Here is a 24,815-nt window from a genome sequence, read left to right as displayed (position 1 = left end):
TATTCATTTGATCTTGACCAATAATATTAAAATACATACCAATCATTCGTTTTTGTTGAAATATTTACTTCAAAAAACATTAATATTATCCATGAAATTTATAATTACATCTTTTAGAAAACTATATACAATTTTTGTTTGAGAACATGCTAGATGACAATGGTCTGATAGGCATCTTGGGTTCTTTACATAGATGTCCCTTCTTGTCCAGAAGCAAGGTAGGAATCCATGGCTGCAAGCATCCCCAAAGCCGCCGCTATCCTCGATTATTGCCGTGTTGCACCGGCCTCCACCACCGAATCGTCGACTGAACAACGCCTTCCCCTTTCATTCTTCGACATGCCGTGGCTGCACTTCCATCCGGTCCATCGTGTTCTCTTGTATCAATTTCCATGTTCCAAATCTTCTTTCCTACAAACGATAGTTCCAACTCTGAAAAGTTCACTCGCACACACTCTCCAGCATTATCTCCCGCTGGCAGGAAATTTGTTGTATCCACTAGACTCGGGCATGCCGGAGTTTTGCTACTTTCCTGGCGACTCGGTTTCTGTCACAATAGCCGAGTCGGGCCAAGATTATGATTTCGATCATCTAACAGGAAACGGATACAAGGATGCCAATGACTTCTACCCTTTCGTCCCTGATTTGGCAGAACCCAGAATTAATTCTGAATCAGGCTTCAAGATAATCTCACTTTTAGCAATCCAGATAACACTATTTCCAGATTCCGGCATCTGCATCGGGATCAGCAATTATCACGTCGTAGGAGATGCGAGTTCAACTACGGGATTCATCAGATTTTGGAGTTCAGTAGCTAGGCTCGGGGTAGACGAAGTATTAGCTCAAAACTATTCACTTCCTGTTTTTGAAAGATCTGGGATCAAAGATCCATCTGGAATAGCCAACATTTTCTGGAATCAAATGAAAATTTACAAGAGAAAATCTCCCCGTTCAAACTCCTACGCTGACAAAGTTAGAGCAACCTACATTCTACACAAGGATGACATACAAAAACTCAAGACTTTTGCGCTATCGAAAAATCCAGCTTTACTCTACTTATCTACGTATACTGTGACGACTGCTTACGTTTGGACTTGCTTAGTAAAATCAGCGGCAATTACAGGGGAAGAAGTTGATCCCAACGAGCCGGAACACTTCACCTTCGCGGCCGATGTCAGGCCACGGCTGAATCCACCACTGCCCGTCAACTATTTCGGAAACTGTGTGGCCTTCATGAGGACGGAGTCAACGCACCACCAGTTGAAAGGAAATGATGGGTTTCTTACTGCAGTCGAGTTGATAGGGGGTGTTATCAGTAAAAAAGTGAACAAAAGTGATGAAATCTTGAGGGGAGCGGAGTCTTGGCTAACTGAATTTTCTGCACTGATCGGAAAGCGGTTGCTCGGGGTAGCGGGGTCCCCCAAATTTGATGCCTACGACGCTGATTTCGGGTGGGGGGAACCCAAGAAGTTCGAATCCGTGTCGATTGATGCTGATGGATCCATGTCACTTTGCAAATCCAGGGAATTTGAAGGAGGGTTAGAGATTGGTCTGTCCTTGGCTAAGGCGAAAATGGACGCTTTTGCGGCCACATTCTCTGATGGATTGAAGATAGAGGTGACATAAAATTAGAATTCTTGTTATGTTTCCTCGTCACTTTTCATGCATGGTTTCATATCTCAAAAGATTTTAAAATATTCGGATCCAAATTGTTCCACGTTTTGTTTGAATTATATCATCAACACAAATTTGTCAAACCAATTAAATTGATGAAATCATGGATTAACGACTTCAAATATCTAAATCCAAAAGCATATATCATACAATCATGATATATGGATCAATGATAATGATTTTTCATCAATCTACATAAATGTCATGTGCTGAGTAGACGAAGGCACTATTCAGATCGATGAAATCTAATCTACCTAGCCCAAATAAATTTTCAATAAGCCTAAGGTCCATGGGAAATTATGCGTTTTTTGGTTTGGATGAGAAGTTTATATGGAACATTTTTTTAAAAAAAATTAATCATTGGTGATTTTTGGGAGTCTAGCATTACCTGATCGTTATTACTAAAAGAGACATTGATTTCATCTTCTAAATAATAATAAACAAATTACCGAAAAACATAAATTAAGTTATTGGAATGCAGATAGGATTGTAAACAATAAGAAGTCCATGCTTGATGGGCAGTCCCCATTTTTTTAATTTGTGAATTTTTTTAGTTTGTGATGAAAGATTATATTAAATAACATAAATAATGTCGATGATTTGTAATTGTAAATGGTACGGATAATGATGATACCAAAAAAAAAAACATAAAAATTTATGAGAGATGATCTCACGGGTTCAATTTTGTGATACGAATACTCGACTTAACTGAATTCATGCAAAAATACTAATTTTTATGTCAAAAATAATATTATCCATGATAGTTATGGATTGAATTGTTCTTTCTCAAGGATATACATCTTTGAGATTGTCAAATGAGAGATTTACTTAAAGAAAAAGGTATGGATGACATTGAGCTTAGTTTAAATCAGACACCAATGTTTTCAAAACAGTGCCAGATCGGCCAATTCGACCAAGAATTGGTCATGGATCCTGTCTAGAACACCCAAAAACCATTTCAGCGATCAAATCGGTCGAACCAGGAACCAGTCATGAACAAGAAACCAGTTCAACCGGTTTCAGAAATTTTATTTTCTGAAAGAGAGCGTGACAGAAACTTTGCATTCTGGTCCATCTGCTCATTTTCTTAACCACGGTGCCTATATTCGACACCTGCGGTAAGAGCCATTGGGATGATGTAATAAATGCAACTCAATAATCCCTTTTCTGCTTTTCACTTGGTTTCTTTATTTATAAATATTTAATAATCTTATCTTGTATTTGGAAATGATTGCTCATAAACAAATTAATATTGCACTTAGATTGACAAATGTTTTTGAAAAGAGAGATTTGATTCGAAAATTAAAACATTTGAAATATATAATATAACACTCATTTTAGATGTATTTGAAGTTTATTATAGTTATTATGAAAATTGAGTACGAGATGTCGTTAATTTGAAATTTACTTCAATTTTGTTCAACTAATCAAATCAAAGAACTTGAAACATCCATCAAACAACTTAAGAGTCTCTGATTAATTAAATAAACGTATATCGAAACATAAATATCTTTATTCGTGAGATGGATGGACTCTGTTTATATTTACAATAAAAATAATATTTTTTCTTGAGCGACCCAAATAAAATATACGTTTCACAACATTTTTGTGTTAGACCGTCTCACGTAAGTTTTTGTAAACAAAAAATTGTACATAATCAATATTTCTATTAAAAATAAGGAGTTCCTTGTAGATATAAATATATAAAAACCTTTTAAGAGTCGAAGTTACTTACCAGAGTAGCTCTCATGTGAGACCGTCTCACGGATCTTAATCTGTGAGACGGGTCAACCATATCCATATTCACAATAAAAAGTAATATTGTTAGCATAAAAAGTAATACTTTTTCATGGATAACCCAAATAAGAGATCTGTCTCACAAATATGATCGTGAGACCGTCTAACACAAGTTTTTGCCTACTTACCAGATGATTAACGATGTTATTTACTTAACAAAATCTTATGTTCTCTTATGTGTTAGAATAAGTATTTAGTGAATCGGTCTCATTAATATATCTATGAGATATATCGATTTGGTCTATATATGTAGTTAAAAATAATATATTTAACATAAAAAAATAATATTTTTCATAAATCGGATCAGATCTAATTTCCGTTTTAACAAAATTAATATGTGAAAATTTCATTAAATTTGATATATTTCACAAAATAAAATAAAAAAAAATAACTCTAGGAAAAATTATTTGCCTAATAAAAATGAAAGAAGGTTTATTTGTGTAACAAGATAGGGAAGTATAGAAGATTTCATTCACATATTGTATATATTTGATTTGATTTGTAATGAAAGATTATAGGAAAGAAAATAAATAGTGTGGATGATTTGTAATTGTGAATGATACGGATAATGACAATGAGAAACAATATTTAAGGCAAAAATCTCTCCCACGAACTACTCTTCTCTGACAGTTGTGAGCGCCAATCTTTCTTTCTTTACCAGGAAATGCCACACACTCACTGCACCGCTCGTCGGTGCATATTGGCGCATCTCGTTTCCCAATTCATGGATTGATTCTTTATCGCTTCGCTTCGTCCACACGTAAAGGACAGAAGAAATTCCCAGAAAGCAAAGCACATTTTGTTCGTTTTTTTCCTTTCTAAAGTAACCAGGAAATTTTTTCTGGTTACTTTTGGATTTTTGTCCCCATTCTGGCATTCCCATTCTTTTTTGTTCAGTCCCGTCGAAAACACAGGGAAAAGGAGTTGGGAATTCTTTCGACGAAGAAAAATGCAGTGGGTTATGAGATTTTCGGGTTTTTTCTCTGCGGCGATGGCGATTATTGTGCTATCTCCTTCTCTGCAATCTTTTCATCCTGCGGAAGCTATCAGATCATCTCAAGTCGATTTATATTCAGATTCCATGGACCCATTAACGATTGGGAAAGATCCACCTTCCGGACGGTCCCGCCATTCCACAATGCCGATGAGTGCCACTCATTGAAATCAGGGAAATTCAGTGTTTGTGATCCTTCTCTGGTACATGTAGCGATAACTCTGGATGTTGAATATCTACGAGGTTCAATCGCCGCCGTCCATTCGATTCTCCGGCATTCAAGGTGCCCGGAAAATGTGTTCTTCCATTTCCTTGTTTCAGATACGGGTCTAGAATCCCTGGTCCGTTCCACCTTCCCCGAGTTGAAATTCAGAGTATATTATTTCGACCCGGAACGGGTTCGAGGCCTAATCTCAAGCTCCGTGAGGCAAGCCCTTGAACAGCCGCTAAATTATGCGAGAAATTATCTTGCGGAACTTCTGGAACCGTGCGTAAACCGGGTCATTTACCTGGATTCCGATCTAGTGGTGGTCGATGACATCTCGAAGCTCTGGAAAACAAGCTTAGGGAGGAAGACCATCGGAGCACCCGAGTATTGCCACGCCAATTTCACGAAATACTTCACAAGCCACTTCTGGTCGGGATTCTCCGGCGTGTTTTCGGGCCGCCGCCCCTGTTATTTCAACACGGGTGTGATGGTGATAGATCTGGGCAACTGGAGGCGGTTCGGGTACACCCGCTTGATCGAGCGGTGGATGGAGATACAGAAGTCGAGCCCGAACCGGATCTACGAGCTGGGCTCGCTGCCGCCATACCTGCTGGTGTTCGCCGGGCAGGTGGCTCCGATCGACCACCGGTGGAACCAGCACGGTTTGGGAGGGGACAATGTGCGCGGGAGCTGCAGGGACCTGCATCCTGGTCCGGTGAGCCTGCTACACTGGAGCGGCAGCGGCAAGCCGTGGCACCGGCTTGACTCCGGTCAGCCATGCCCGCTGGACTCGTTGTGGTCCCCTTTCGATCTCAAGAACTAACATTCATTTTTCTCGGATATTTTAGTTTCCATTTCATTTTGTTTTTCTTTGTTTAAAATATTTACCATTACGTGTATATCACTTCCCCTGAAATAAAAATAAAAAAGAACAAAAAATATTTTAGTAAATGGAAAGTCTTTATGCATTTTAAATTCAATTTAATCGCGGTCGCGGTTTTAGTAATATAATTTGCGTTCGACGACGTATAGCTCATTTGATTCGATTTTAGTAGAGTAATTTACGTTCGACGACGTATAGCTCATTTGACACTACCAAATATCCTTTTGAATACAACTCGGAATCACACACTTGAAGATTAAATCAGAAGATCGAAAAGACTTGTAATTGTTCAGACCATCTCAATTATATGAAATTCAACTGCATCATTTGTACGCATGAGATGGTTTATTTCATCCTACTTATGTGGATATTCCACGAGATCAAATTAAATCGATTCTGCATGCATGTATACTTATGATTATAGCCAAGTGGTTCTAACATTATGAAATTTGTATTGGTTTGGTATGTTCTTTATCCAAAGATTATATTTGAACTAGTTGTATGATCATAAGCAATTTGTTGGTTTTCACAACTAAAATCGAAAACAAACATGAAACTTGTGATTGGTTTTCATAATTTGCTACTAAAGATGACATGTTTAGTCCACAGGAATATACATACAATTTACATGACATGAAGTAATTAGAACAAGAAGAATTTTTTAAATGAGATAAGTAACTGTTGGGTGCAATAATTGTTCATGCTTAGTAGAGCGATCGAACCGTGGTGCTTGAGCTGCTGTGCGGTTTAAAAGATTTGAGTTGCACCATTACCACCAGCTATAGCTTTTGGTAAAGCGGAAAGCGCTCGGTCCTACAATTGGTATCAGAGCCCAGGTCACGGGTTCGATTCCCATTGATTGCATGAGTGTAATTATTGGGAGAGAGATTGTTGGGTGCAATAATTGTCTCTGCTTGGTAGAACGATCGAACCATGGTACTTGAGCTGCTGTGCGGTTTAAAAGATTCGAATTGAACCATTACCATCAGCTATAGCTTTTGATAAAGTGGCAAATGTTCGGTCATATAGTAACATATGATTTGCTGTTGCGTGAGTTGAGAATTGAGGATTGGTAGAAAATTGAATGTATCCCTCAGAACTTTACAGCTACAAAAACCCAGCCAGGGGACCAAACTGGGAATAAAGAATCATTGGTTGAGGGACTTGGGTACCATAAAATTTTCTGAATCTTGGTTCTGCCCAACCCTAAAACACCAAACTCCATTTGTTTTTGGGCTCATAACCACCTATACTACTAGTACACGTATGTATTCAAATATATTAATTTTGTGTCCTTGTAGGAGTCGTCCTATACTAAAGTTAGAACCCTCCAGAAAAAAAAATGTAAAAGCTCAGATTAAATATTTTTTATTTAAATAAAGAAAGAAAGAGAGAATGTTCAAGATCACATGGTGAAGTCCTCAAACATTTCGTGATGCCTATTTACTAGTGAGATCCAATCAGAGATGCAAATAAATAGAATCGAGTATGAAAAAAATTTTAAGGGTTGAATTCAACTCTAATCAATATATTCGAGTTCACTTCGAAGATTAAATGGTTTTAACTTTTTTGCTCGAAAAACTTGAAGATATATTTATTTAATATTAAAGCTTCATAACTATTGAATAAAATAATTTAAGCTTTGAGTTTGTCTTACGAAAAATTTGAATATTTTCGAATTCGAGCTCGAATTAATTAATTTCAAATGCAAATAAATATAATATAGAACTTTACGAATCAAAGTTTACCAAGAAATGTTGTCTACATTTAAAAAGTTAAATTTCTCAGACAGTCATAATGTAGGAGATGAGTTTGGGTTCGGTCAAAACTTTGATCAAGCATTCGAGTGAGTGAATGTGGAAAAGAAGATTCAATCAACTTAGAAATTGAAACTATTCAACCGTACATTCATGACGTAAGAATCCAGTTGCTACAGTCGATGATTCGCGCTGTGGAAAAGTTGGTGAATGTAAACATACAGTGAAGCATAATGAATAAGCGATTGAATCATGCAAGATTGAAAGATATGTATATATCAGCAGCTATGTGCTGTGGAAGACAATCTTATTCTTGTGCTTCTTGTGGGTTCCTTTGTGGAAGACAATCTTATTCTTGTGCTTCTTTGTGTGCTTTTCTTTCTTTCTTTCTTTCTTTCTTTATGAAATTACTTCCATTAAATTAGGTAAAAAGAATTGTACAAGTACAACAACACTGGATATCCTCATACTAAAACAAAAACATAGTTCTTAACGTTGCATTACATACTACACGTCATCTATGACATATATCGCACTCGGAATACAATGATAAATTAAAATCTTGATATTTTTAACAATGGCGTCAACATCCGGCTTTTCGTTTTCAAAAATCGTCATATTCCTCGTGTTCCAAACATTGTATATGATAACTGCAAGTGCCATACATCTCATCTCGTTAATCGTTGACTTGCCTCGGTAAACACCTCGAAAAGCTTTGAGGACAGTCGTTGCCAATCCCATACCTTTCTTCATGCCCAACAAATCTCGAACACCATCTCATATATTCTTCGAAAACCTGCACCCGAAGTAAATGTGATCGTTGGACTCATGTGCATCAGTACACAGCACACATGTATTATCCAAACCCAAGTCTATCCCGAGTAAGAAACTTAGCGTGTGCAAAGAGCCAAAGCGCAAACCGGTGCTTAGGTAGGATAAAAGACTTTGATATCAAAGGTTTCCATGGCCATCTTTCCTCTTTGTGAACAAAGAAATCATACGCATGCTTAAGACCTGCCGTGCCATTAAACCAACGATCTAAGCAATAAATAGTAGCATCAATGGAGCCAAGATCACGAATCAACACACCCCGAATACTAATAATTTGTTTTATTAACGGTGATTTACATTGTACACAACATGACTAATTAATGGACATGAAATGAATGATGCTCCACACAAACAAGTATTTGAGTTCTACCAAAACTTTTCTTACACATAAATCAAGAAATCGACACTGTACACACTACCCGGGAGAGAGTTCTCTTTCTCTTGGCCAGCATTTTGGCTTTTGCCTGTTTTGGGATGTTGAATCGGCAGAGGAAGCACTGTTTCTTATCGTATAGAGCAATGAATGAATGATGGAGAGGTTCAGCCACAGCGTATCATAAGACTGCTACTTGCCTATTCGGATATGAGAGGGAGAAGGAATTGCAGTTGGTTGATGAATTGGTAGTTGAATTTTGGAGTTCCGGGCAAGGTTCGGGTGACACATTGGTCGATGACCCCTCAACGTTGGAGCATACCCACGATATGGATGAATCAGAAGAGATTGAGAATGATATGTTTGATAAACATACAGAAGTAAAGGGAGATTGATCAATTCCAATAAAGGTACCGGCCGTACTGATATTTACACCAACAATGTTCTTGAAGGTGATTCCACTAACCACAGGCAGCGCATCGGGATCGAATTTGTCATCCGGATGTGAATCATACTGACCTGTTGCCTTGATTCCCTCCTGTACATTTTCCATGTAAGCATCCGATACATATATGCTTTTGATATAGCCGCCTCTTCCTCTTGCTGTCTTTAGTTGAACTCCTGTCAACGAGTCCCGCATGTCAAGGTGCTCCACCAATACATCTGAAATGCCACCTGACATTTCGCTGCCAAGTGCGATTCCCGATCCTGAAGAAGACTTAAGGCGAACCCATCGAATATGAACATTGCTGGTTGGTTTCCCATATGATATTCCATACTCATCCCAACCACTTTTAAGCACAACCGCGTCATATCCCGTGCTAATGTTGCTGTTCTCAATGCACACATGCTCAGAAGAATCTGGATTTGAAAAGTTCTATTTAAGGTTCCCAACAATAGAGTCACTATGACTAGTCAACACATGAATAATATATAGTCGTGGTATGTGGTAACATTTAAATTATTAAAGAATGAAAGGTGAACATGCCATAGTCAAATAAAGTAAGATCAGCAAGGATCAATTGAAAAATCAAAATCCACATTGGGAGGCACGAGCCATTAACTATTTGACAGACCTGGAACTATCCCACTGGTGTGTGGCGACTCAGGCGGAGAATATATCGTAATGTTCTGAACCAGCAAGTATCTGCATTACGGAACAAATAAAAAAAATATCTTGCAATCAAAAGCATTTCAAACATGGCATATTGAATTTCATGTGTTTAACTGGCACGCACCTGCAGTAAACTGGATGTATATTCCAAGCAGGTGCATTTATGAAGGTCAAGTTCGATATTAAAACATTGTCTGAGCCGATCAATTCTATTAAATGCGGTCGACTGTAATTTAAGGAGTGTGCATCCGCTTGTTTCCACCAAACTGAGCCCTGACCATCAATAGTTCCATTATTGCCTGTTTAGACGGTAAGAGAACTAAATTACTATAAGAATGGTAATACTGCTATGGTGAGAAAACACAAATAGTAGCTAATGGATCAGTTTCAGGCATAATTTCATTACCCGTTATAACCACATCAGTTAAATTATGTCCCATGATCAAGCTGCCATATCTGTTACCGGGTATCTCAAGGCCCCGACCATAAGATGGTAAGGGTCCAACAACATCCCAATGGCTATAATCCTGCAAAGATACTTGATAAAAGTTCAATATAACTCATATTCCCAGATTACCAGGAATCTTAGCTGCTGACTGCTGTCATGATAGCATGATAAGATTTTTCATAGTACGGTGATCACCTGAGAGGCAAGAAGAACAGCATCTTTTTCAAGGAATAGTGTGAGATGGCTGGTGAGATTTATGCATCCGATAACCCAACGGCCAGGTGGAACATACAGCTGTGCACCGCCCTTGTCAACAAAGGACCTCAGATAGAAAATAGCATTCTGAAAAGCCAAAGTATTTAAGGTTTTCCCATCTCCTATCGCCCCAAATTCGGAAACGGAGACACTGTGAGGTCTGGGAGTCATCGGCCAAGTGGGCTTGCATTCTCCATTGTGTTCTGCTGCATAACTCGAAACCAGGAGCAGAAGCAAAACTGCCTGAGAATAAAGGAGTAACAAAGAAACAGATAGCTTATCAAACCTTAAAGCCATACTCGATACTAGCTTGAAATTGCAAGAATCAGGCCCCTAATAAATTGTTTGCATATATTGGCTAAGAGCTCAGAAATAGCTCAATCATCCACATTACAGATTAAGAGAACAAACATTACTGTTAGTCTAGAACATTGATAAAAATTTTAGTCCCTTCACTGCTACTTACAAATAAACCACCGTTAGATCTAGAGTCCAAGAATTAAGCGTCTATTACAGACAATGTAGACAGACCAACCAGCATCCTTACTCAGAAAGTTGAAGATCAAGCCCAATTCGAAGCAAAATGTAGACTGAAGTAAATAAATACACACTTCACCAAACAAAGAAGAGCGAAAACAATCAGATCAAGGAAAACAAATAAGCAAAAAACAACAGAACAGCAGTTCAAGTTAAGATTCAAGGTCTTGGAAATAGTATTCTGCGAAATTTTAAGTTTCATCCAACACATATTCACTGACAAGATTTACTTTTTGCAGGATTCCCACATACACACAAAGCAAAAAACAACAGTACTGGATCCAAGAAAATTATCAAAGAAACCCACAATCAAGAAACTAAAAAAAAACTTACATTAATCAACTAAAGAAAGCATAAATAAGAATCACAACGTACTTACTAGCCTCTTCATGTCTCTCTTCTTCAAGCCCTCATTCTAAGCCACCCTACCCAAGAAGCTTTGACTCGACACTAAGCTAAAACGGAAAGCAAGCCCGAAAGAAGGAAGGAGAAAGGAAACGTGCGGTGATTGAATGATGATGAGTGGCAATTAAGGAGGAAAATATAAACAAAAAATAACGGATGATAAATGAAAAGGACAGCACGGAATGAGAAATAGACAGCTCTTACTTCATATAAAAATGGAATTTTCTTTACTTGTATGGAATGTGGGATTCAATCAACAGTAAGTGAAATTTATCTACATAATTATGAACCATTCATTGATCACCCCCATAATTCATCCCTAATTGTTTTTCTTTGGCTTTGGCCGTTGGTTGTTTGTGGACTCTAAGCTGACGACTTCTAGTTTTTTTCCTTTGCATATGGAATACTATTTTCGCTCACGTTATGTACAATCAAGTGGTTTAATCTATCTATGTTTCTTATCCTCACAACTTTGAGTTTGTCACGTAATATTTGTCTAACGTGAGTTACCTGATCAGTATTATTTGTAATTTATTACATTGATTATTTGAGTTTACCTAGAATGACCAAAAAACAACGGTTGCGGGTTCCAAAAATAATAATAATAAATAAATAATGAAACCCAATATTGATATGTTTTATCGATCATAATTTATTCAAAGAAAAATAATTTTAATATCTATTTAGTGATTTTTTAAACTTGTTGGACACTTATCCACTATACATTAGTATTTAGGAAAATATTCATGTGAAGTAATCATATATTCAAATGATTTTTTATTTTATGTAATGTTTATTTTGTATTTTATTGTTTTTATTTTGTTTTCGTAAGAGTGATAGATTTTATTTTAGAGTTGACATTTACATTTTATTTTTGTCATTTGCTCTTCATTTGTGAATACATTTAATATATATTTTACGCATGAAGTGAAGTGTAGATAACACAAAATAAAGTGTAAATATCAACTTTTTTTTCATCTTCTCAAATATATGGATAAATATACAAAAGAAAATTCATATTTAATGAATAATAAAGCTAGATACCAAAATCATTAATAAACATAAACATAAAACAAAAACAAAAAAGACAACTGGAATTAACTCTTTTTTTTTTTTTCAAAAAAAAAAAGAGTGGAAGTGAGAATAGGATCCATGCAAGATGTGAATGATGGCATTTGGAAACGCTAGGCTGGCATGAGTGTATTTGCCAGAAGAAAACCCCACCGGAATAGCCAAACCCTTTTGTCCTCACATTGCTTCCCTTGTTTTCTTCCCTTTAATTCCACTTCTTTCTCTAATTATTTTTCTCATTTTCCATGTCCATACATATATTTGTATATATATTATGGCTAATAAGGACAAATATATTTTAGGCCAATTCTCAAAATTAGGAAAATAAATGGATTGAAGGGGCATTTTTGGGGCTAAATTGTGAAAAATTATCTTGGTCAATTAAAGAAAGTTATTTCTACACAATATTTTATCATGAAAAAATTATGTCGTCCGGGAAGATTGCTTGAGCTGGCCAGCTGGGTGGACAATTTACCAAAAAGAGTGGTGTTTCTTCCCTATAAGTGCTAGCAACCGAGCAGGGAGAGCCCGTGCTAGATGATTTACACAATTGAAAAATAAAGAACAATGGCGCTGGAAGGATTTTTGGCGTAGCTACTCCAATACTTTAAGTCAGTCAAGTATTCACTCAACAGAAACGAAACTGCTATATGATGAGTATTTAGTCAGTTATTGTGAAAAATGTTAAGTAATATCCCCAAATGATCGAGCAAACTTGAGTACTTAAGTATTTATAGAGGGAGAGGTAATGATGATCATTTCAATACCCAATCACAGCTCATGATCAGACGTCGGCTCATACCTTGTCTTCTGACACTGTCATAACTGACAACTCGTAATATCCTTAATCTTATCACATCAACCCCAGACCACATGTGTTGGGTGACATGTTAAAGATTTCAAAGTATGATGACCAATATATATGGGTGTGGAAGCAAAAGACAGTAAGAATGATGTTCGTACGAGTGTGGAAGCAAAAGACAGTAAGAATGGACAGTGGAGACTCGCATCTCTTTAAAAAAAAATCAGGTAAAAATTATCGACATTTTAATATCGAGTATTAAAATCGAAATTCGACCAGGCCGCCTCCAATACAACCTTAGTTACATCAAACAGATCCAAAAAAAAAAAAAAACAATTGACTATGTCTTGAATCGTTGAATACAGAGACGTGGCATGTCCCCACTTTTGGTAAAAACAATGGAGCATCCAATGGCAAAGCCCCACCTACCACATGTAGACTTCCTCCACATCATTTCATCGATACTATTATCTCTTTTTTTATATAAAAAGTTTTTGGGAAATATGATTCTTGTATGGTAGTTCGTTAATATTTTTACTTTTTTTAGGCACCTTGTGTAATTATGCCTTTGTTTTTAAATAAATAGAATAGAGTAGATATAACCCACTAAAGACTTGCAGAAGTATCAAGGTTGAAAAATTGACAGTTCTATAATCACAACTCCTCCACGCAAGTTTTCTAGGAAACTACGTCACATTACATTATTTGGATAGTTTAATTAGTATTAGTTATTATTACTAACTCCGGGTTGACGACTCAATTTGTACCATGTAGGCATCCAATGGACAATTTTACGGGCGATGTTGACTGCAGTGCTGGTTTTGTGGAAATTTGGGTCATCCATTGGATCTACCCCATGTTCTGATTTTGGCATAACACTGTATTATATACTCCATAACAAAAAATAAAAAAATCAGATATTATGTTAAGATCTCTATGTTATTTTTTTTCCAGATTTGGAGTCCGTACGTGCCTGTGTTGAATAGAGAAAAATGATGTGATATCATTCAAGTAAACATTTAAATATGAGCTCAAACTAAAGGACAATCAGTCCTTGAACTCAAAGTTTACCCCTTGCAAAAGTCCATGTGAGGCAACTGAAAGAAGATGAGAAACACGATTGGTACGATTCAGTTCAAAGCTTGCGTGCAAGAAGAGCGATGGAGATACGAAATGACTGAGGCTTCTGCAGCAACAGGTGAGGGATTGTAGAACCATTTTACCACATTGATGGCATCTGTTTCCACAAATACATTAGTCCACTGACGTTGAAGGGCTATCAAAATACCTTTCCTAACCGCCATCGACTCGGCAAAATAGGGCGTGAACCTCCTAGAGATGCTGGCTGAGCGAGCTAGAGGCACGATATCTTGGTCATTCCAGACAACCACCCCACGCCAAAACTCTGACGATTCTCGTGTAAATCTAATAGTTTCCGGTACATCAACAATGTTTCATTTCAAGACCATTGTTCTACTAGATATCTTAACACTTGTATGGTGCATTGCATATAACTTGGGGTCCTCAATAATCATGAAGGATTTAAGAAGCTGTAGTATCAGAAAAGGTGATTGACCCCTCTGGATAATTACTTATATGGTGCGATTTCTGGGATTGCATTCTACGGCTTTCTACATGGTTCCGCCAGATTCCACCATTTTCCCCAATAAAAAAAAAAAAATTATCGAGCAATCAACAATTTTAACCAAACACACATGCCGTGACTGCTTTAGTGCTTAATTATTATTGCATTGCCGATTACTCTTTTTCCCTCGATTTGCCATCCATCCTTCTCGTGTTTCTACTACAATTTAATTAAATCAAGCCACATGTTTAACTCCAATTTCCAAGATCACTCCAACATTTGAATTAATTAAAGCAACATGTTCAATTCCAATTTCCAAGATGACTCCAATTCTTCATCTGGCGTTTTCTTTAGGTAAATAACTATGCCCCCGCCATTTTAAATTAATGCTACTGCCCTTCTATTTAATTTCACCACACAACAGAGCACCTAGTCCAATTGGCTTAAACCTCAAGTCAATGGCCCGTTGGATGCTTGATGATCTGAACGACAAGAATACTTTCCACTACCATTCATTGAAATAGACAAAAGAATGGCAAATGAAATTCACGCTGGGCTGTGTCAAGATTGCCATAGAAAAAGCATCGATACCAAAAATAACAACACTAAATGGTGTAAAATCATATAAAAATCAATCCCACGATTAAACAAATTGGTCTAATTCCAATACTCCTTTCACTCAAATCACCTTAGTTGTGTGATTAACGACAACAAAATGGCACGGATAGGAACTTATGAGACCACCTTTCTAACAAAACAAGAAAGATGACACGAAGCTGCCAAACATAGAATCAGTCATCTAGGATCACTTTTTAGACTTCTTAGTTACCCTGCACAAGTTTTGAAATGATGAGAACACAAGTAAAATAGAAATAAATTGATTGTGACATATTTAGAAGCCACTTACTGAGTTGTCTGAGAAGTAGGAGCAGAGGTCACAGCTGCAGGCTTAGCTGCTTTCTCCCCTGGGCCCTGTAACGTCACATTAAAAGGTTTCATTCAAATTCATAATGCATAGAAAATCATATAGATGACATTGAACTTATTAAAATTCAAAATTACAGCACCGCCGAGCATCCATCCCCAAGTAAAAAGGCGATATCGAACAGATATCAACTTAAAAAACATGAAACAAATGGAACTACAACTCAATTAATTTATCGCTAATCTCTGACCAAAAAATGCAACAGACTCAATATCAAGTTCCACAGAAAATTCAGTGTCTGAGATGGAGTCCTGTTTCTGGTCCATATAAAGGCAACACAAAGCAACTAAATAGAAACAACGAACTTATACTCAAAAATATGCATCAGCTAATCACCTGAGCTAATCGTTCTTCCCTCCTAGCAATCTTTCTTTCCCTGCTAGCCTTGTTCTTTGCTCTCTTTGCCTCAAATTGGTCAGACAACGTTTTCTCTCTAGCCTTCTCAGCCTTAGATTTATGGATGCTCTCCATCAAAACACGCTTATTCTTAAAGACATTACCTTTGACCTTCATGTACATATCATGGTACATGTGCTTATCTATCTTCTTCGACTCCCGGTATTTGCGAAGCAAACGTCTGAGAACCCTCATTCTCCTCATCCAGAGAACTTTCGTGGGCAATCTTGCTTCCCTGGTACCTTTTCGTTTACCTGAAATAATTCAGAAATAATGTTCAATAAAGGTAACACACTTCTCCAAGTGAACCGATGGTCAGGAACATAAGAACCCAATTTCTAAATGGGAGAAAAAAAACCCATAAACATAAGTGGATTAATAGGTTGGTACAATATCAACAATTGAAGTATTGATCTTCTCAATTCAATCTCATCAATAATTAAAATCAATATTACAGCATGTAAACCAATCAAAGCCTAGGTCATAGTAAATAAAAGTGTGAGGCGTAACAATGCGCTCAAGTGTCCTAGGGCTTTGAGTGCAAAGCGCAGCCTACGCTCTATGGAAATAAGCGCATTAAATAAAATATTCTAAAAAAATAAAAATCAAATCAAATTTTTAAAAATATACGAATTATGAGATATCAAATATTGAATTCAGTATCTTCATCTTCCAAGTATCAAAAATTAAAATCCGATGGCAAGGAGCAGAGACGACATGATGTTAAGATATCCTCTGATCTTTTTTTAAAAAATAAATAGCAGAAATCACATTTTCCTCTGCCAGATTTTTTTCCAGAAAAAAGGCTGATTTACTCTGATACGTGCTTAAAGTGGCAAAACGTGTGCTTCACAATAGCCCTGAAATTTGAAGTGTCCGCAAGCTGTGGTATAGGTAGGTAATCCATTAAAATTTTCACATTTAGGGATTAAAAATAACAAAATGACCAATCGAAACTAATTGCAACAAAATGACCAATCAAACTAATCGCACGATCTCAGCAGGAAAGCTGTAAAGTGACATACTGGTGACTAGTCAAACACGAAAGAGTGGAAATTCAGAATTCAACATAGACGAGGAATCGATACCATATCCAGAATGACGGCCTTTTCTTTTGGCCTCCTTCATTCGGCGAGCACGAGATCGGGAGTGAATCTTAGTTGGCTTCCGGATAATGAAACCATCCTTGACCAACTTCCTTATATTCTGACCTGTATACACAAAAAAAGAGCATCTGACAAAACGAAAGCCATGTATGGCAATCAAAAATATATCATAAAATCCACCATGCTACAAATGATGTAAGAACTTTATCGCCAAGAAATGAATTTGAACAACCCGTAAATCATGAGCCTCTCAATCATGTTGCAAATTGAAATTCGCCATTTTGATAGCCCAATGACTAAACCAATTACTTTTTTACCTTAACAATCACAGCTAAAAACTATTACAAGATTAATTAACCTAAACCTTCATGTGCCATTCGAAATGATAGAATCACAGAACAAGTTATCCGTACACAGTGTTGAACTAACAAAAAACCAACAAGGAGCCTGGAGGTCAATCAACTGAACACACATCGCAAAATAAAAGTTATACCAAAAATTGAAAGTCTAAAAATATAAAACTTTATAAATAAAGAGCAAAACAAATGAGCGAGTGATATAGATATGAGAGCTCACGAGAGTTAGCCATGGAGATTTCGTTGCATTCATTGGGATCGAGCCAGACCTTTCCTTTGCCGCACTTGAGAACGCTGGCAGCGAGCCGCTTCTGTAGCTTGAGCGACACCATTTCTCCTTACCCTCCGCCTCTATTCTCCGTTCTGGAAGAAAAGCTGAACAAGAGCTTTTTTTATCTGCCCTAGGTATTCTTATCGGGTCTTTTGCACTGGGGTTTTTTCTACTTGGGCTTCTCTTGTATTATTATTGGGCCATTTCCTATTGATGATGGGCTTGGGCTAGATTATTCTTCAGGTTTGCCACTGGGTACATATATCGACGACAATAACTTGTTATAAACTTAGGATAAACATGAGATAATGTGATTTAAATTTAAATGATAGAATTGAAAAAAAAAATGAAATAAATTATATGAAATTGGTTCAATGAATAAATTCTAGTAAACTAATATTATAGGTTTTTTTTCAAAGTTATTACATATAAAATAGTAGAAAACTGTTGAGTGAGTATCATGTGGTACGGTCTCATGGATTTGTATTCTTGAGACGGATTGACTCGTTTTATATTTACAAAATAAAATAATATTTCTTGATATAAAAAATATTATTTTTTATGAACTAAATTGAGTTGGATATCTATCTTACAAAAGCGAAAAAAGACGATAGTGCGAGCACCGGCCTCAACTCATCTAGCCTTTTTCCTAACCCCTTATTTCATTGAGAAATAATTGATTCTTTTTAATAATTTAAGCATCATGCAAGTGTAAAATGATATTAAAAAAATTGATACAGACTTTAATTATTTTTTTATTTTCAGATCTTTTTAGTTTCCCTCTTTCATCTTTTAAAAAGTAATCATAATTAACCTATTATTGATACTAATATTGTGAAAATTATTCAATTACTTGTGTAAATTGAAAAATAAAACGACCAAACCTTCGTTATTTTCTTAACTCTTGATAAATTTGCATTCATGAGGTAACATCAAGAACGACATAAGATCATAATCATGATAAATAAGTTAATAAATTATATATATTTGTCCGACTAATCTTTACATAATTAGTTAGGCTACAACATAAAATTAGTTATTATTTTGTGCGTATATTAACACAAAACTCTTATGAGACAGTCTTATTGATAAATTTATTGAAACAGATCCTATATTTGGATCACTCATTAAAAAACTATTTTTTTTATTACAGAAATATTACTTTTTATTATAGATATGGGTAGTGTTGATCCGTCTCACAAATAAATCCGTACTCAGAAGTAACATACTGGTCAATTAATATAGTTTATTTTGATATTAAATAATTATTTTCGCAATTAGGAATTTTCTTTCTCTCTCTTTGGATATGCCACATCTTCAAGGTTAATTGGACAAAAATTTGTGTGAGACGGTCTTTTGGGTCGTATTTTGTTATATATATATATCTTATTTGGGTCATTAATGAAAATGTATTACTTTTTATATTAAGAGTATTACTTTTTATTGTGAATATCGATAGTCTTGACTCGTTTCACCGATAAATATTCGTGAGACCGTCTCACAAGATACATACTCGGCTTTGCAATTGCCCTTGAGATCGATGTGGCTAAGAATCGGTGCAATATTTATGGTGCAGGGTTGGGATTTAAATCAAATCAGTACTATGTGAAAAATCTCTTTTTACTTCGCGTATTATATGAAGTAATAAGGTAGTTAATTGTCGATGTATATGGACGTGAAGTAATAGATATATCTTTTACTTCGTATAATAACCGAAGTTGTATGATTGAAATTACTGAAGTCTTTAGCTGGTGTTTGAAGGTGACGGTTTATTAAATATAGCGACGGTCTATAAATGGTCGTCGCTAAATTTAGCGACAGAACTCATGTTAAAAACCGTCGCTATTTAGCGACGGAACTTATACATAAACCGTCGCTAAGTAGCGACAGTTTTTAACATGAATTCCGTCGTTAATATGTGAGGTAAATAAAAAAAATTAATAATTTAATAAATCTGTGTTATGAATTGGGACAATCGTGTAAGAGATAAAAATTTTAAGTATTGTGAAGTGGTAAAATCGTGTAAGAAATAAAAATTTTAAGTGTTGTGAAGTTGTAAAATCGTGTAAGTGAGAAAAAATTTAATTGTTGTGAAGTGAAGTTGAAGAAATTGGAGAGAATTTGCATGTATTTATAGAAAGTGGTGGAAGAAAATAGAAAGAAATATGGGCGGGTGAAAATTTTTTGAAAATTGCGACGGTTTGATTTGAACCGTTGCAAAAGTTTAATTCGGCGACGGTTTGCTCTTATCTGTCGCTAATTTTAACGACGGTGTAATTTAAATCGTCGCTAAAGAAAGCGACGGTTTTAGAAAAACATTCTCTAGTTTAAAATATGCGACAGTTTTTTTTCAACTGTCGCTAACTTTATAATTTAGCGACGGTTTTTTCTTCAACTGTCGCTAAAATTCGATATTAAATTAATTAAACTTATATGTTCATCTTTTTACTTCAGTGTCAAATGTTTTCATTATTTTTTACTTTATCAAAATTGATATGACGAAGTAAAATATAAAAAAAAAAAAAACAGTGAAACCTGTGTTTTTAAACATCCGAAGTAAAATATAATATTTTACTTCGCTTGTGTTTTTAATTTTAATTAAATTAAAATTCAGTGTAAAATATAACAAAAGCATGCACGTGGACAGAAAAGAAACACGTATGTCATCATGCAATGAGACACCCCACCCTTCACAATATTTTTCAAGCTCAGTTTCAGACGAAGAACCAGAGAAGAGATTAATAGATGATCGATGGCGTTTTGGGAAATCATCTTCTACCTCTCCCTTTTCGTGTTATCCGCTAATAGTACTGTTCCTTCGGCATACCAAGTTCTCCGGCAGTACGACTTCCCGGTTGGCCTTCTACCCGAAGGCGCCGTCGACTACAGCCTGAACACCGCCACCGGAGAATTCTCAGCTCAGCTCAACGGCTCCTGCCACTTCAAGATGGAGAATTCGTACGAGCTCAGGTACCTGCCTGTGATAAAGGGGGTGATATCCAAAGGAAGGCTCCGGAAGCTGAGCGGCGTGAGCGTGAAGGTGTTGGTGGCGTGGCTGGGCATTGTGGAGGTCAACCGGAAGGGGGAAAACCTGGAGTTTTCGGTGGGGCTTGCGTCCGCGAATTTTCCGGCACGGAATTTCGACGAGTGCCCGCAATGTGGTGGTGGTTTGGCTTGTTTTGATTTGAAGGAGATAATTAACTCGTATTGATTCATCCTTCTCCATGTGCCGCCCGATCGATGATATATGAAGTTGTGAGGTTTTGTTTTCTGCATGTGACGAATAAGAAGAACACGCGTAGAACAGATTGTAATGTTAGTTTGCAGAATGAATCGAAATGTTTATTATGCGAACATTTGCAACTTATTAATTTTTTTTACTGATCATAATCATGCATTATAATTTTTTATCCTAAAAAATTATGAGACTATTTAATATAAAATTTAGGTGGAATTTTCAGAAGAAAAAACAAAATCAGATGTGTATTTGTTTTTAAATAAATGGATTAGTTCAATTTTCAAGTTTATTTTCATAAATAAATTGGTAAAATTTTCACTTTTGACATATTATTATTATTTAAAAATGTATTCATTTTATTATTTATAAATTAAGTTATAAATTTAGTACTAATGCAATTTTTTTTTTTATTAGTGCATTTTAATTTATATGACAATATTCAGTTTATATTTGGAAAAAAAATAGCTTTAATCATAATATTAGATATTATAAGTTCGACATATTTTTTATTTCATTATGATTATATATATTTATGTAGTTTTAACATTTAGAGTGAGAATAAAGTTTGCCCACTTCATGCTATATTTTTTATTTATGTAGCTACGTCCCTTAATGGCAAGTCATCCCATTGAACCAGAACCTGAGGTTGCAAGCGCCACTGCCTTTCCTCCAAAATAACTTTTCGGCAAGGCTTTTAATTTCACCCTACACCTTCATTCTTAACTGAGCCATTTCCAAATTGGCTCGGAGACTGAGGATTGTATGCACTAGACATCGGCAACAAAGTACCAATCAGGGACGGAGCCACCCCAAAGGCTGGGGTGGGCTTCAGCCCAATCTACGTTTTTGGGTCTAATTAAAAATACGGATTGAGTTTTTCTTTTTTTTATATTTTAGCCTTGTATTTTAAATTTTTATCTCAATATTTAGCTCATTTCTTGAGGGTTTTCTTTCACATCGTTCCTCCAAAATGGAAACAAGAGGATGAGAGCTGCTATTAGTCTCTTACTGGTTGGAAATTTCACGTGAAGGAATTTTTAAACATTCGATTTATATTATTTAATGTTGTTTATCGATTCATTCAGCCAGGATGAAATTATTTTCTGGCTAACAAGTACCACTATATTTCAAAATAATCTTGCCAGAATCTCCTGGCCCTAAGAAAATAGGATCACGGTCTGAATCAATGTACTTTAGAAATGAGTGATATTTAAAAACAATGTCGATGAATAAATAAGCCACATGTGTTGATGTAGAACGCTTTTAAAAGGCTCTAAAATGGGCATGCTTGGATTGACGATCAACCACCACCAGGATGATAGAAAATCCATTATATATGTGTAACCTCGTAATGAAATCCATGGATGCATCCTCTCAAATGTTTCGAGGAACCGGAGGAGGTTGCCAAAGCCCCACTTTATTCGTATTGTACTTTGCCATGTTGACAAACATGGCAACTGGTTGCACATCCCTATTCATTTTTGGACAATAGAAACAGAGCCAAACACAAAATAGTCTTCTTAACTCCGTCATGACCTGCCAAATGATTATTGTGGAACTCAAGAAGAACTTCGGGTTTTAAAGGATAAACGGGGGTAAGGCACAATTTGTGGTGTTTGTAAAGAAGACCATTTCTAAACTCGAAATGAACATGATAGGAACTTGATTGTTGGGGATTACGTCAAAGCCGTAAAGATTGGAATTTGGACCTAACTCAACCCCAAAAGATAGCTCAAAGAGAGAGGATTGTCCAAGCCAATATATGCAATTCTCAAGTTATTTATCCAACCGATTTGGAACAATTAAAACACCTCTCTCATTCCCAAGAATGAACATCTGGAGCGTGGAGTTTACAAATGACCCAATTATGGGCAGAACGGATGGTCTAATTATAGACAATCCAACACATAACGGTGGAACCCGGGCTATGATACCATGTTAAGATTGGAACTTTGACCTAACTAAACCTCAAAAGCTAGCTCAATGGGGAGGATTGTCTAAGCCAACATATGCAACTCTCAGGTTATTTATCCAACCGATGTGGGACATTTAACAAAAGCGACGATCATGATAATAATATAATACCAAAAATGTAAAATTATAACAATCAGCAAAATCAAAAATATTTACATGTTTAACCAATATTAGCTACGTCTATGGTGCTACTACAAGCCTTTATTGAAAAAAATATTACAAGTGTTTACTTAATACTCAATCTCTCACAATCTCAACCTAAAGTATAAGGAATTATTTTCTCTAACCCACACAAGAGAACTTATACACTAAAGGAAAAAACTTTTTTCTTTGCTCTCTAATTTATGATGCTGAAAAGCTTCGTTCGAATGTTTTGAACCGACCCTGAATGAGCTTAATTTATAAGCTCCTGGTGCATTAGTTCTACCAAATGCAGTTGGATATTTAATTCCATCATTATGTTGTGGGCACCAACCATTTTGTCTGTCATTTAATTTGATTCATGCAGCGTACCTAATATTTCTCCTACTTGAAAACTTGATTTCATTCGTGTCTTCATATCATCATTGTTGCAGCTCATATCTCCTCTTTTATACCTACAGTCCAACTGAATTGAACTTCAGTTTATCAATGATCACAGTCTGTGAGCAAGTTGGCCGGATTCTTACTTCCAATATAGTCTTTTCAAGCATCAAAATTTCATATTCCAATACTGATCTTATGAAATGGTATTGAACTTAGATTTCATATATCAAAATAATATTCTCAGAATCTCTCGACTCGATTGTTGGTTCAAACCTCCTTAGCTTAGATGTCTTACACGAAAAAAAAAAAAAAGACACAAAACCGATTGGCAACCAACATGAAATTTAATTGTCGTTTCGAACAACATTTAACATATATTTACAACTAGAATTCAATGAAACAAAGTCAAACGATCGCTAATTGCCACAAAATAACAAAAGAAACTACTGGAACAAGCTACCGGAATGTTGTGTTTTTTTCAGTTACTTTTTCTTTTCCTTTTTCCCATATCCTCAAGCAGTTAATTAGTTGGGGACAACCGTTAGAAATACTAAGCACAATTCAACTATGTTTTGTCCATTTACAAACCATAATTTGTTCCTCAACCATTCATGAAATACTAAAAAAATTTAGGTAGCCTATCACTCCTAATAAAAAAAATAAATAAATAATTGAAGTTGAAAACAACAAAATTTTCGGTTTAGATTTCCGATTTCATCGGTTCAAACCAAAATTTGAACAATTATGACGCAATATATAAAGTTACTCACATTTAAGACAACAAAAATAACAAAACAAAACTAGTTAATCATCATCATCGATCAGGCTGATACGACGTATCTGTAGGACACTACCTCAATTCTCAATGATGAATATATATCTATACACATGAGTTCCAATGAAATATAAAGATACACACAAAACATTTGAACGGAAATTAAAACAATCATTAGTCAAGTTTGTGAAAGAAAGAAGAATGTCAACGGTATAGCTCAATGAACTTGTCCATATATGACATAATAAGCAAAGTCTACACCAACTCAAAAATTATTAGCCAGTTGGCAACTCGCAATTCCTTAAAACGACCATAATCAGTTGACTTATTAAAATTGATTGCAAATGATTAGATAAAACTAATATTATATAGACATACATAAAAATTAGTTGACTTATTAAAATTGATTGCAAATGATTTGATAAAATCTATATATATACACACACATAAAAATT

General features: G+C 35.8%; 4 protein-coding genes and 1 pseudogene across 7 annotated transcripts; 3 read left to right on the top strand and 2 right to left on the bottom strand.

Annotated features, from left to right (window-relative positions):
- The first annotated feature begins 119 nt into the window (after positions 1-119).
- Positions 120-1,722, top strand: LOC140824737 (phenolic glucoside malonyltransferase 1-like). Its single transcript, XM_073186283.1, has one exon. The coding sequence runs from the start codon at positions 229-231 to the stop codon at positions 1,624-1,626; it is 1,398 nt and encodes a 465-aa protein (XP_073042384.1). The 5' UTR covers positions 120-228; the 3' UTR covers positions 1,627-1,722.
- Positions 1,723-3,940: 2,218 nt separating this feature from the next.
- Positions 3,941-5,612, top strand: LOC140823343 (probable galacturonosyltransferase-like 7; annotated as a pseudogene).
- A 2,792-nt stretch (positions 5,613-8,404) lies between these two features.
- Positions 8,405-11,404, bottom strand: LOC140823342 (probable polygalacturonase). Of its 4 annotated transcripts, none has more exons than XM_073184631.1 (6): positions 11,247-11,404; positions 10,275-10,577; positions 10,038-10,158; positions 9,756-9,930; positions 9,594-9,664; positions 8,405-9,378 (listed from the first exon to the last, which is right to left on the bottom strand). In XM_073184631.1, the coding sequence occupies exons 2-6, from the start codon at positions 10,503-10,505 to the stop codon at positions 8,699-8,701; spliced, it is 1,278 nt and encodes a 425-aa protein (XP_073040732.1). In that variant the 5' UTR covers positions 10,506-10,577; positions 11,247-11,404; the 3' UTR covers positions 8,405-8,698. The 4 variants fall into 4 exon arrangements, with proteins under 4 accessions (XP_073040732.1, XP_073040731.1, XP_073040730.1 ...); XM_073184630.1 differs by having other exon boundaries at positions 10,275-10,573; positions 11,247-11,403; XM_073184629.1 differs by having other exon boundaries at positions 11,251-11,403.
- A 3,927-nt stretch (positions 11,405-15,331) lies between these two features.
- LOC140823341 (large ribosomal subunit protein eL19y-like) lies at positions 15,332-17,995 on the bottom strand. Its single transcript, XM_073184628.1, has 5 exons — positions 17,798-17,995; positions 17,204-17,326; positions 16,056-16,369; positions 15,642-15,706; positions 15,332-15,564 (listed from the first exon to the last, which is right to left on the bottom strand). The coding sequence occupies exons 1-5, from the start codon at positions 17,907-17,909 to the stop codon at positions 15,540-15,542; spliced, it is 639 nt and encodes a 212-aa protein (XP_073040729.1). The 5' UTR covers positions 17,910-17,995; the 3' UTR covers positions 15,332-15,539.
- A 2,605-nt stretch (positions 17,996-20,600) lies between these two features.
- LOC140824339 (uncharacterized protein At5g01610-like) lies at positions 20,601-21,059 on the top strand. The gene has a single exon (XM_073185939.1). The coding sequence runs from the start codon at positions 20,601-20,603 to the stop codon at positions 21,057-21,059; it is 459 nt and encodes a 152-aa protein (XP_073042040.1).
- The last annotated feature ends 3,756 nt before the right edge of the window (positions 21,060-24,815 follow it).

This window comes from Primulina eburnea, chromosome 2, assembly GCF_022965805.1.
Source record: "Primulina eburnea isolate SZY01 chromosome 2, ASM2296580v1, whole genome shotgun sequence".
In the NCBI taxonomy this organism is placed as follows: domain Eukaryota; kingdom Viridiplantae; phylum Streptophyta; class Magnoliopsida; order Lamiales; family Gesneriaceae; genus Primulina; species Primulina eburnea.
This window is presented reverse-complemented; position numbering and strand designations above follow the sequence as displayed.